At 43.7% G+C, this 13,891-nt stretch overlaps 1 protein-coding gene across 1 annotated transcript in view; it reads left to right on the top strand.

Moving 5' to 3' along the window:
* PRDM16 (PR/SET domain 16) overlaps positions 1-13,891 on the top strand; it is a 275,249-nt gene that overhangs the window by 102,800 nt on the left and 158,558 nt on the right. The window contains exon 2 of the mRNA XM_051637640.1: positions 1,855-2,204. Within this exon, the coding sequence (XP_051493600.1) occupies positions 1,855-2,204 (350 nt within the window). The remainder of the gene's footprint in view (positions 1-1,854; positions 2,205-13,891) is intronic.

The following is a 13,891-nucleotide window of genomic DNA, read 5'->3' as shown; positions in this document are numbered from 1 at the left end:
CAGGAAAGTCTTTATTAGGCATTAAAAAAAACCCTAGAGGAGGAAAGATGTGCCTTTCACACAGAGGTGCATTCTGAGGAGAGAGGTGCAGTCTGTCTACCTCAAGCCAAGCTGTGCTTTTCCAGCTATTCTTCTTCTGATGGCTTCTATTTGGCAGCAAGAACTGTCTTCCATGCTGCAGTGAAAAGTGTAATTTTTGCTGGGTGCTGCTTCCCCTGATGCCATCAGGGGTCATTAATACACACCCTGGGAGTCCCCTCGTGTCGGCGCCGTCCACAATGGGGCAGTTGTTGGGTTTGTTATCATAGTGGAAACTACTGTGCAGGGAAAGCACAGTCATGCTGCCTCATGTTTAATTGAGAGATGGCAAATCTGTTCCCAAAATACTTCAGCTCTTTGCATTGTGTGACAAATGTGTTTTTCTTTTCCCCTTCATCTGTTCCCCCCCCTGCCCTTCTTTCCTTTCGGAAAGAAAAAAAAAGAAAAAGCTCCATTTTGGTTGCATATGAATGTTGTAGCTTAGCAATTGACTCCTCTTGGAAAAACCCCCAAAGACTGTTACTCTCTGACTCTACAGTTCTCACTCGTAAGCTTCGTATCTCTCATGTATTTCAGGGACTTGCTGGTTTTGTTTTTCCTGTTTTATTTGTTTGTTCTTCTTTAGCATGTTCAGAATGGTGTAACTTGCTTCTCAAGCTTATTTCATGTTGATGCTGATGTTTGGCATCATCACAGGCGTGTTCTTGTAGGACCTGGTCAGCAGGGATGCCTTTATCCCTCTCGAGTATGAGACAGGCCACATCCAGGGAATTGCCCTTGAACATTCTCATGCCATATATAACTGTATATGGGAAATACAATGAGTAAGAGCCTAATTAACTCTGTGTTTAAGTGGTTTATGATGCCTGGATAACTGCTCACTTAACTACAGCATATGATGTTACTGCATTATGTGTTGCATAGGAAAGATCATAAAATGTGTAACAGGCCCTGTTTAGCACTGACTCTCTGAAGAGGTAAATGCATCCCCACCTGAGGTCTGGTGTCTCCAGTGGAGTTCCTCTGGAAAATTTCTCCTGGGATGTGGCACTAATTTTGATGATCTGGAATCCTCAAGGCAGTTATAACACAGATAGTTCAAAAAAGTTGTTGGAAAAGCCTCAGGTGGTTCAGTCAGGAGTCTTTAAAGGGCTGAAAACACACATTTCAGTGAAAGATATTCTATCCTGTGTAGCTCGTTCAAGAGGTTAAGAGGTGACATCTTCAAAAATTGAAAAGGGAGAGATGTTGAATGCAGAAGGTGAAAAGGAGGCAGTGTGCTGCCAGGGAGAGAGGAGGCAAAGGGGTTTAAAATTCCCCCATTAGCACTCGCTGTGGAACCGTGTGTTCTGTGGGGGTGTCACACCAGTCCTTGCCCTTCCCAGTACCCTCTACTGGGTAGAAGTGCAGCAGTGCTGTGGAGCAGCAGAGCAGTGGACCAAGGCTGCTTGGCCAGTATATTTCCTCTACAAAATATCCCAAGCCAGTTAAATAACACAGGGCTGCAGGGAACCTCCAACCCCTCTCTGGTGGCTTTCCCCCTCTTTCCGCTATGGAAGAACAACCACTACATAACCCTGATCCATCCAGCAGGGCAGCCTGCAGGGAGCTTCCAGCCCACCCTCCAGCAGCCCCAACTGCTGCAGGAATGTTCTTGCCTCAGTTCCACCTGAGTTCTGTAGGCGAGGACTGCTGCCCCTGCCTCTGTCCTTAAAGCATGCCAACTGGGCTGTGTGAAACTTTGTCCCAAGAAGAGATTAACTAATGTTCACCTGAGTATTTCAGTGTGTTTTGTTCTGCTGTTTCCCCTTTTAGGTGACAGCGAGATTGTAAATAATATGTACGAGACCGACCCTGATCTCCTTGCTGGCGAAAGTGCAGAGGAGGAAACAGAGGACAGTATTATGTCCCCCATTCCTGTCGGACCTCCATCACCCTTTCCCACCAGTGAGGACTTCACTCCCAAGGAGGGCTCACCTTATGAAGCTCCCGTCTACATTCCTGATGACATTCCAATCCCACCAGATTTTGAACTCAGAGAATCTTCGATTCCAGGGGCAGGGCTAGGGATTTGGGCCAAAAAGAAGATTGAAGTTGGGGAAAGATTTGGACCCTATATGGCAGTCCAGAGGAGCACATTAAAGGAAACAAACTTTGGATGGGAGGTAAGCGTGTTGGATGTGATGGTCACATTCCTTTGTCTTCTGTGCAAACTGTTCATGCAGCTGGCCTGGGCTGGGGACAGAAGCAGTGACTTTGCTGATGCTGTGTTCCCTGCATTATTTTGCATCCCTGATTTATGGGGAGCATCTGAAAAGCAGCAGAAAGGAGAGCTTCTTGGGCTACAAATACTGCGCCAGCACCATTTTAGAAGGGTGGTTTTAAATGATGTTGGGTCACTTCTTCAAGTGCTTGTCATTTTCAAAAGGTGTTCAGAACTTGTCACACTGGAAGAAGTGTGATTAGTCGCATCATGTTTTGTAGTTGGGTGTGTTACCTTTGACTCCCAGTCCATGTTAGCTCTGCAGGGTTATTAACTGGGCAGAGGGAAATAGCATGTACCCATTAACAGCCCGGATGTTCTTGAGTTCTTGTGCTGCAGCAAAGATAAAGAAATGTGAAAGTCATTTTCCCCCAAGAACTAAACAAAAACCTCAATGGGAAAAACACCTCTACCCCAGAACTGCTATCTTCCTCCCTGTTTTGCTGGGATTGTCCCAGAAATCATCTTAGCCTCTTCTGCTCCTGTATTCTTGATTGGAAAATATCTGTACCCTTGGGGATCATCATAAATGAGATACAGGAGATGAGAAAGGAGATTCAGTGAGCAGCACATGGAGCCTGGGCCTGATGCTGTGTCCACAGTCCTGCCCAGTGCACACGGAGGCACTGGGGGATGAACCAGTAAGACTCTCCGAGAGAACAATCACAGAAGCCCTGTTTCCTTAGAAAGCAGGTCAAAAAGACCCAACGTAAGCACTGACATTTTAAATTGTGTCTGATAATGTTTGCACTCTCTGAGGAATCCCTGAGCAGTTACATTCTGTAAGGCCAGATGTTTTTGTTTCCTTTTTAATGTATCGAAGTGCAGGAAGAACCAAACACCACTTGCTATAAAAACAAAACTTGCTCATGTTTTGTCCTTCTGCAGTAGAAAAATGTCTGAAGAGCTAAATTCAGTGTTTGATTGAATGAGTCAAGTTTCCTTTTCTCTCGCCTAATGCAGGGAAAGAAGGAAAATTCAGGTGAGGGTTTTGGTTTCCTCTCCCCCCCTCCCTGGCATTCCCTGGGAGCTCATCGCTGTGTCAGCTGCCCTTCCTGTGGATATCATTGCAGAATATTTGATCAGTGTCACAGTACTAGCTTCAAAACATGTTTGATTTTTTGGGGAAAAAAGAAAATCCTTGTTAATGTACTGGAAATACGTGTCTGTTTTCGGGAGGCTGTTGGCTTGAGGCAGCTGGAGATTGCCTCAGGTACTGGTCACGTTGGGGTCTCTCTGAAACAAAGCACATATTCCTCTAGGAATATGCAATATTGATTATTTGTAGGCTGCAGTGTTGACGTGGCTCCTACAGGAAGGGGAATTCTCTTTTTCTGAATCTAGTATTTAAAGGTGACATTTGGTTTTGTTTTTTCTCTTAAAAGACAACTTATTTTTATATTTTTTGGAACAAAGTGCTGTCCTCCTGGGCTGCCAGAAGTGATGCAAATCTTTTTTTCTATGACCTTGGCAAAACTTTGTCCTTGTGTTCTCTATTTCTGATAAAAGCTTGTGTTTGCATTCATGTTTTTAAGAAACGTTCCCCACATCCATTCTGCCCTGAATGCCAGGCCTGATAGAAGCCATATCTGTTAACTTAGTCTAGGTTGACTTTGTGATACTATTTATTTTGGTCGTGTAATTGAACAAACTTGCTTTCTCTGTGGCACTTCTCACATTTCAGCGGCGTTCTTTTGTTCTCTGAGGTGGCAGGTACGTTCCATACCTGAAAGGAAGGACTATTTGTCCTCCATCTCATGTCCTCAAACACTGTCTGAGACCCACCCTGGACACTATCTCCTCTGACTTTGCTTGTGCTTGCAGATACCCCTTGGAGTTTTCCACTTCTGTGTTTAAAGAACACTCAGAAATCTGGTTTTAGTCACTCTGTGCCTTCATCATCTCACTTGAGCTCAGCGTTCACAAGTGCCTTCATCTGCTAGACAGGAATTCGTGTAATAAATATTATCTCTGCCTGTGTGTTGGTTTCTGAGCTGTTTCCTTGAGTGTAAGGTTGCAAAAGCCTTCAAGAGATGTTCTAGACAGCTTTATGTGATGTTGCTTGTGCTAGAAAGTTGTGACTTGGGTGTTTCCACCCTCTGTTAATAGAATTGAGGCAGCAAGAGAAGGAAAGGAAAGGGAAGGAGTTTTTGTCACCCTGGAGCTTCTTGACTAGACGTTTCCTTCTGTGAGTTGTTTTGACAATGGTGATGAATCCAACAAATCCAGGGTTTGCAGTACACCATGAAGTGTTCCTTACACAGTTTGATGTGATTTTTTGACAACACTTCTCTGTGACTTGTAGTTCTGGCTTGCAGGGACTTGGAGCACGTTTGCTCAGGCTTCTCGCACCCAGCTCCGTGGTGCTGCCTGATTGGGGGGTGAGCTGCCTGTTCTGTTTGTTATATTTGTATTTTTACTTCAGGAAAGATACTAAAACCACTTCAGTTTCTACTTCACGACTAAGATCCGTTTCTTCTGATTTCTGCAATTAAAAAAAAAACACACATCCATCTAAGGAGCCTGGGAAATGTGCTCTTAAGGGCTTTGATTGGGAAAGGGATCCCTGTCTTCTACCCAAGGCATGAACACTGCAGAAGTAACTTTCTCTTTTCAAACTTCAGGAAGACCAGATTTGTGAAAACTAGCATGAAAGAAAACAGTTAACTGTATTTCTTCTAAGTCCTCGAGAAGCATGGGCTCCTGTTTGGAGGGAGAGACCAGCTCTTTTTTCATCTCAACTATTTGATCCAGACCTGGCTCTGATGTAGAACATGGAGCTGCAGGAGGTAAAAGAAGAATGCTGCCTGCTGAACTGTCAGCTTTACTCATTATTTCCCCTGATGGCCTCAAACATCATAGGGAATACAGAATGTCTTACTTTCCATATCTTGAAAAAATTATTATTATTTATTTATTTTTAAAGTATAGATGTTTTACCTGTTGCCAGACAGGAGGGACTGGGCTAAGGCTGAGGGAATACACCTCCTGCTTTATCTGCAGCAAGTCTTTACTATCTTGTTTCTTTGTATGCCTTTCCTCCAGTATTTGCTTTGTGGAATATGTTTTTTAAAAAAGTATTCTTTAGATTAAACCACACCTATTATTCAAGGGCTTTTTTAACATGGGATGGCAGGGAGTGATTCATGCTCATTTCATAAAAATAAATGAGATGTGTCGGTCTTCCGGTCCCCACCCCCTTGGAGAGATGATTCAGAAAGTGCTTGTATAGGATGGGGTGCCTTGTTTTCCCTCTGTGCCTCATTCCCTGACACTGCTGTGCTGATCATGTTTATCTACCTTTTCTTTCTTTTTTTTTTTCCTGAAAAGACACCACCCAGACTGAAAGCCTGGTGGTTATTTAGTGTGACGTGATTGCATTTCTGCTCTGCTCTCCTGATCCTATTGCTTCCTTGCCCGCTGACACAGAACACACCATTCAGAGCACCCCAAATAAATCACAGTGTCTTTGCACTTTATTGCCTCTGGGACCTAAAAAAAATATATATATGTATATTTAAAAATAGCATAATGATTTTGATCACTTTGTTGAGTAAATAATTGTATTTATCATAGCTCTGTTTATTTTGCTAATTGAGAGAAGAATGGGAATCACATCCTGGGGGGAAATTTAGCAACTGAATTGTAGGGAATTTGGAAGCAATCGGATTTGCTTACAGCTCTGTTTTGCTTCACAGGATAAATATCATTGATTAAATACAGTTATTAGTTTCTTTGTTTTAATTTCTATTGTAAAAGAGATTATTTGCTGAAACACGAGACTTCCTTCATACTGAAGTCTTCTTTACATATGAAAAATGAGTGCTTTAATACTTCAGGGTGAAGAAAGCAGCTGTCCCATGACAAACACATAACTGGAAAAAATAGGAGGCAGCAGCTCAGGCTGAGCAGGCGTTCCTGGCTTCACATCTGGGCCACTTGAAAACTCTGCTGGTTTTTGAACTTGCTTTACAGTGTCTGTGATTCACTGCAGTTCAACCTCCCTCTTCTCACAAAATAGAATATTGGCATTTTGGTGCAGGGGTCCTTATTTTGTTTGGTTTTGTTTGTTTTAGAAATGCTCATAAGTGCCAAGGAGTCAAGTGGCCTTGCTTGCTGAGAGGAGAATGATACTGAATTTCCTTGAGTCTTAAAAACATTAAAATAGGAAGGAGGCTCTAAGCATTCTTGTAACTGTGATGGTTTTTCATGCTTCCCAGTTAAAAGAACACACAGCCCAAATTCCCTCGTTTCACTTGAGAAGCAGATGCAGTTTGTTAAAGAGGCAAGTTCTTGGCTGTCCTGTTCCTTAACAAAAGATGCTAAAAGAAGAAGAGTCCTTTAAACCAGCAAAGAAATCCCAAACCTGTTTGCACTCATCTCTTGCTAAGGTTCTTTCAGCTTTCAGACTGAAAGGATGTGATGACATTTCCCTGTAGTTCTTCTTCATGTGTCTTCTGATTCATTCGTTTTCTCTGGCCTCTGCCTTTCCCTTTGGCTTCAGAATAATGTTACTCTAACAGCTTCTGTCTCTCGGGGAGAAGGAGTTTAGGATTTTTCAAACCACACCTGCTCTTGCAGGGAATGAGCAGCCTTGGAACTTGCTGGAGGATGGTTTGCTTGGCCATTCCCTAGCTGGAGTGTTACCTATGCAGGAAACATTTCCCACACATGGTTGCTTCAGAGTTTCTCAAAGCTTTGTTTGGCTGGAATAATTCTGGAAAAGACAGAGTCTGTGGGTTCTTAAGGGGAGCAGAACCTAGGAGCACTCTGAGGCTTCCCATGGGCAGCTGCAACGGCCACCCCCGGGTGCAATGTGCACGTACACGTTATGAAACTGCAGATAAACTTCTGCTTTAGACTGCAACCTGGGATGTAAGTGAAAAAAGTTAATCTCAAGGAGGAAAAAGAACTCGCTGAACTCTAAATATTCTAAATACTGTGCCATTTTGGGCCAATGAAGTTGTTCAAGTCTGTACCTGCTAGATACTGTCCCCTTCCCAGAGAACAACTGTGGTGACAACATCAGCACTTTAATTTTCTCCACAGTGCACGGCCTTTGTTCTGGTGTTAGGGACCATCGTGAGGAAGGGGAAGAGTCAGCTTCCAGGTCCTGTCAATTGTTAGACTGTTTCCTCTGCCTGGTGTTAAAAACATGCCAGTAGGCACCTGCTACTGGCTTCTGATTCGGAAAAGCAGCAACAAAGAAATAAAGCAGGGGACCTGCTTATTGTATCAAAGGCAAAATCCCATTCTCTACAACTAAATCTGTTGACAGGGGGTGGTTAATTTATTAATTTCAAGCCTGGATAAAAATGAAAAATGCCCCTCATGACATCCAAGTGAAGCAACTGAAACTTGTACCGTTTCTTGACGTTTTCACCAAATGCTTCAATGTCAGGGTTAAAAGAGTGAGGCTTTTTTAGGCCCAAGAATGCCAAGATATCTTGCTCTATCTTAGGCACTTCTCTAAAACATGGGTATATAAGGAATTAGGAAAAAAAAGAAGAGACAGGGGAAGGGAATGACTAAGAATACCTCCTGATATTTCTCTTTTATTTCCATAAGGGGTAATAACTCATGAGCAATCCGGCAGAGGGCACTTTCTTTAAATAGAACATTCTGATTCACAAGCAGAAAAAGGAAATAAATATTTTCTTTTCGTCTTCGAGAGACATCCATGAATACCAGCTTCTGAAACAGCATTTTATCATCCACACTTAAAAAAAAAAAAAAAAAAAAGAGAGAGAGAAAAAAAAGGAGGAAAAGAAAATCTCACAAATAGCTCAGTGGTGAGCACAGGGCTTGAAAAATAGCTTTTTGTTGTCAAAAGCCCTGCAGAATACAGGGCACTGCTTCTTCCTCTGGAATGTTAACCTTCGTAGAAATCCACCCTTTATTTTGTCTGTTCCCAGCACAGCCTGGCTGATGGGGCACTGGAGCACAGGGGGCTTTTGTAAAGGAAATGATCAATAAGTTAAACAGAAATGCACAGGGGACTTGAGAGGAGGAGGCATGACTCTGGGGACTCCTCCTGGTGCAGTTCCAGAAGGTGGAAGTAATGCAAAGGGACTTCTTTGTGGTTCTCGGGCTGTGTCTCCGTGGTGACCAGGGGGGGTTTTGGTGCTCAGCAGACAGTCCCTGGGTGTCCCCAGCAGGTGGGTGGCAGGTGGGCACTGAGGGCTCCCGTGTGTGTGGGCGATGCAGAACGTACCTGAGTTCCCCATGAACCCAGGACCTGTCTGCAGAGCTCCCAGCTCCTGCACCTGCCCACGCCACCCCTGCACTGCCCCTTGCTGTGGGAGGGACCTGACCAGTTGAATGCTTTAGCTGTTCACCCAGTTATTTTCCAGGGGTCCCTTTTCTGTCGAGCTTATCCCTAGTTGCAGAAATCTTGTGCTAAGGCAACCGAGAAAGTAATTGCTCAGCTTTGAGTCAAGGCTTAAATAATTTGAGCTGTGTTTAGGCTCCAACAGTTTGTGACGTTGGCAAAACCTTTCAGTATCTTTGAAAAGCATTGGCATTAAAAACATTTCCAAATAGTGAAAAGACTTTTAAAATGTATCTTGTGGTATTAATGGTTGGGCTTGATGATCTTAAAGGTTTTTTCCAAGCAAAACGGTTCTATCATTTGAGTTCCTGTTTAATCATGAAGTCACAAGGGTTTAAATTAATTTGCTTTACTTCAGTCTTTATGATAGAAGTAAACCCAATGAATTTTCCAGAGTAAAATGTGATGTTAATTACTTTTAAAGAAAGGGGAAATCACATTCTCTGCGTAATTTGGCACCGTCCTCCTCCCCACGTAGCAAGTACGGAGCAGCACCACAGATTTGGAGAACTGCTAAATGTAGCAACTCATACTTTGTGGGATTTAGCACTTCACACACTTTGGCACTTTGATCGCTTCTTATTTGGCTCTGGAAATGCAAGGGAGTGATGTTGTTGTACCTAGAGGTGAAGGGGAAAAGTTGTGTCTATTGCTTGTTCTGAAGTGGTAGGACATAGATGGGTCTTTGTTCTTCCCTTATTAACATATCTAATTATTCATCCTTTCCTCTTCCTGTGCATTTCATCACAGTAAAGTGCTGGGACCTGAGACAGTCCCTGTACTGAGAGTTTGTAACTTTGAAAACCACGGGCTGTTTATCTGAGGGAGGAGTGAGCCTGAGTTTGAGTCACACTTAGAAACATGAACGGTCTGGAGGAGGAGGTCTGGGGGTCAGGCAAGGTGGTGAGTTGCCCAGTTGGAGTGGAAGGAGCATTTCCACACATAGGAGTGTCTGTGGAAATGTTATTACTAATCATGTGCTTTGCTTCTCAAGTTGTGACCAAGGCAGCTGCTGTGCCAAGTGTCCCAGTACCCACCTTGGCTCACCTGTGCAGCCCTCCTCATTTCCTCTCTCCTCTCCAAAAGCAAACAGATACCAGGGTCACCTGAGGCACAGGCCTGGGTTGGAAGCTGGTTGGTGTAGTCTGTTCCAGACTGGTAACAGAGTGCTGGGACCCATCCGATGTGTTTGCAGTGATCAGAGAAGTGCACATTCAAGTGTGTAAATAAAGGAGAGGCATCTCCTCGGGCTGTGTACCCAGCGGGGACGGGGCGGCTGCGCCGCTCGTCACAACTTGCCATCACTTACCCTCTTTGCCCCAGAAATGCACAACATGTACTGGAAAAAATGGAAGTGCTTTTCGCTGAAGAGTGTTCTCACCCAGGTGTCCTGCTCGTGCACAGCCTTTAGTCGGGCGTATTTAGGCTGCTCTGGGCAGTGTGTTGCTGGTGAGGTGAATCGCTGGTGTGTCCTGGGAGCGGCGTGATGTGCAGGGAACGATGCCGTGATGCAGAAGCCCTGATCTTTAAGGATCACCTTTGTGTTTAATGTATTTTACAACCTTTCTGGTATGGAAACTGCAGCACTCGGCCCACGAGTGCCTGCATTTGTACTGAGGCAGTTGGTTCAGCACACAGAAGTGGGTATTTTCTCCCTTTTGATCTGATTAGCCAGCAGTGTGTTTCTTCACTTTCAGATAATGCCCAGGCAAGTCATTGCTTTAATTGTACATCTTATTGTGTCATCCCTGTTCAATCATGTTCCAAAATACCTACATTTCACCCTTGTCCCCCACCTCCCTTTTCCCATTTAGATCTCGCTGAAGTCCATTCTACCTTATCAGCACAGTAATTTCATGAGCAGAGCTAGGATTTCTGCCGTTTAGGCCCCGGCCATTGTCTGTCGCAGCTGCAGTCAAGATAAACCCTCACCCAGAACAAAGTTGGAATGACCTTTTACAAGCAGAATCTGCCTTGTTTCCCTCCAGACTAATTTATCAGCCTTCATTTCAGCCTAGTCTCTCAGCAGAGGCCTGAAAGAACATTACAGAGAGCATGAATGAACAGGGGGATTAAGATGCTTGGCTAGTCCCTCTTTTTCATCAGACACCTTCTGGATTTACTGAGATGTAAGCTGTAAATGACCGTAAGTGGTGAACTGCCTTCAACTTGGAGTGAGGGAAAGGGAAGGGGTGGGGGGAATCACCAAAGCCAAATGTTTGGAAAAGAAGAGGGATGTGGGGAACTGGATAAATCTCCTGTCTTGAAGTCAGAAAGTGGTAGGTTTGAGCTGTAACCAGGTTCCCCCAGCTCTGCTGGCCGTTACCCAGGGGCTCAGTCTGAGAAGGCTGGTCTGTCCCTGCAGGGTGTGGGAAGGGGTACAGGCTGTGCAGAAAACTGCTCCTCAGCCCCACAGGCTCCAGCATTTCAGAACTGTTAACAAGGGGTTCTTGCTCTTTTAAATCCACTGTATTGGTTTGTAGCAGATTTTAAAAAATGGATTATATATGTATCTTCTAGAGGTACGTTTGTGCAGCAGGCAAGCAAGTATTTTATTGGGAGCTTGATTTTTTTCAGCAAGAGCTGAAACTTTTCTAAGGTGAACTTGACAAGTGTTGAAGAGCCTGACATGATATAAAAGATCCATTTTCATCTGAGAACAGTCACAGTCCCAAGGACTTGCTGTGAGGAGAGGAATAAATATTTATCTCTTGAAGGAAGGGAGAGCTTCCTTCAGGAAGGGAGTTTGGGTGACTATCCTGCCTGGAGGACACAGGCAGTTGTTGTAGCTGTAGTGTAATTGGATAATTCCCCCACTGATACTGTAAGACATCAGGTAGCTTTTCATTGCTTATACCTTTTAGCTTTCCTCATCTTTCATGTAATGAAAGAAAAGGTTGATCAAAAACTTTGAAACATTAACGTTAAATCACAAGCTGCTCAGCTGAGGGGGGTGGAATCCTTGTCTGTAAAACTTGAATCATTGTGGTGGATTACTTTAATTGGGTTGACTTGAAAGCTTTTGCAAGGAAAGAATTAAATACAGCTCCAGTGACTTGGCCTTTGATATTGGCAGTGCTGGTTGTTACCAGTGCAAGTGTCTCTTCTGCCATCGGCCGAGGAGCACGGCAGCAGGAGGACAGGCTGGGGACCTGTCCCTCTGACCTGCCCTGAACGGGGCTGCTGGGTCCAGCCAAGACTCCACCAAAATCCTTCAGATTTTCCCCCTTCGGTAGGTTATTGGAACTTCTGGTGTATCTGAACGTTTTGGCATATTTGAACTTTTGGTGACAAAGAAGGAAGAGGCAAAGGATGGAATCAGAGGTGGGGGTGATGGGAGAGGTCGAGTGCACAGCAGGACACAAACCTGCTGAGGAATCAACTTGTGAAATTCATATATGAGTGTCAAGTGGTGGCAAACACCAACCACCAGATGTTTGGAAACAGCAGGCAGATAACAAGCCAATGTTTCAAAATGATTTGAAGGTTCTGAGGAGTTTAGCCCATTCCCTGGACCAGACGTTTGTATCTTCCTGGGACTGCACGTACCAATAAAGCCTCCTGTGAGAATTGGTATTTTCCTTCCTGAGCAATAAAAGCCCTCAAAATGCAACGGGTTGCCGTTATAACAGAAACATCCAGACTTTTGTAAACCTTTGGAAGGCTTCAGATTTAATTTAGATATTTGGGTGAAGCTCCAGGCTGTGATTTCTTTGTCTTCTCAGTTGCTAACCCCTAGTTGTGCCCTTGCAGTCTTTCGGCCAACAGTATGGAAGCCATGGGATTTTTAGAGTTGATGCAATCTTTTTTTTCCCTCGGTAGTGGTTGTGTTTAATCTCTCATTGGGAGAGCTGCATAGTGCAGAAGTGCTGCAGTGTTGGGAAGCTTGCACCTTGGTGTGTGTTTACTTGCAGTCCAACAGAAGGTGTGTGCATCTCACCTCTTGGCTGCTGACTGGACTGCTGCTCTGAGTACTGATTTACAGACGCTTCCTCTCGCAGAATTGAAGTATCTTTTGCTATTCATAAATGCTTGTATCACCTCCAAAATGAATTTCAGCAGTGTGGAAGGGAGATAAAGAGGCTGCCTGTCTGGAGAGTTGTTGAGGCAAAATGCAGATACTTTAAACAGAACCGATTGTTTTTGGCTCTTGTCCAGTTTTCTGGGAAATGGACAGAAAGAAGCTTAATTTCTTGCAGTCCATGGCAGCCATGCTCAGGTTTTAATAAGCATACAAGTTTGATTAAAAAAAAAAATAAAAATCAGAAAGTTCAGATTCTTGTTGAGTTGTCTGTGTCCTTTGGAGCTCAAATTGGGTTTCACTGCTCAGCGACTGGCAGGACTTTATAGGTGCAAGTTCAGCATCAAGGAACCTCTGGAGTGGGCAGCCCCTGGGGCTGGAGGTGCAGCAGTGCTTCTGCTGCAAACCTCTTTTTCAACTCTTTATTAATTTAGGGGATTTTTAGATTCAATCCAACATTCATAGTGTGAATTAATAAATTTTGGATTTGGAAATTTGAGCCAGAGTGACTTCTATATGTTTTCTTTCTTGCTCTAAGTTGCCTCATTTTGCAAAGGTCGTGTGTGTGTGTGATGTAGATCAGTAAATGCATGTGTACACTTAGTGCTTACTATAAACTGTAATTGGTGAGAGCAGGGATATAGCAAATTCAGAATGTGAATGATAAAATACTGATACTATATCCTTTAATTTATTACCTGTATTATTCACACTCTACATTTTCCACTCTGTTCTCTCTCCTTCATGAGCTGTGTTTTCACTAGACTGGCATTTTCCTACTCTGATGAATTAACTGTCAATTGAAGTTAGTGAGATAAATCAAAACAAATGGACACACTGCTCCATATTGACTTTTTCACTGCCTGATTCTGAAAACCACTTTCTGAGCACTGTGCTGCTATTATGCTCACTTGGTTCTAAGCAAATGTACAAGAAAGAAGGGATTGGGGGAGGTAGGTATTTAATAGCCATCAATTACATTTGCACTATCTTTGTTTTATCTGGGCTCTTGTCAGCAGTGAGCTCTGTGCCATACCTGGAAGACACTTGGCATTGTGTCAGAAGGTGAAATGTTGAATGGCTCTCAGGAAGCATACATTGAAGCTTAGGTATTGTAAAATGTGGTCTTAATCTACACTAAAAAAGAAGAGGTTTTGGAATAGCTGCAGCAGTTATAGTAAAAAGGAGGACAGTTTTTTATCAGCACGTGCATGTGCAGATACTCAAGGAGAGACAA

This window comes from Apus apus, chromosome 20 (assembly GCF_020740795.1).
Source record: "Apus apus isolate bApuApu2 chromosome 20, bApuApu2.pri.cur, whole genome shotgun sequence".
In the NCBI taxonomy this organism is placed as follows: Eukaryota; Metazoa; Chordata; class Aves; order Apodiformes; family Apodidae; genus Apus; species Apus apus.
The sequence above is the reverse complement of the archived record's forward strand: the minus strand, read 5'-3'. Positions and strand labels throughout refer to the sequence as shown.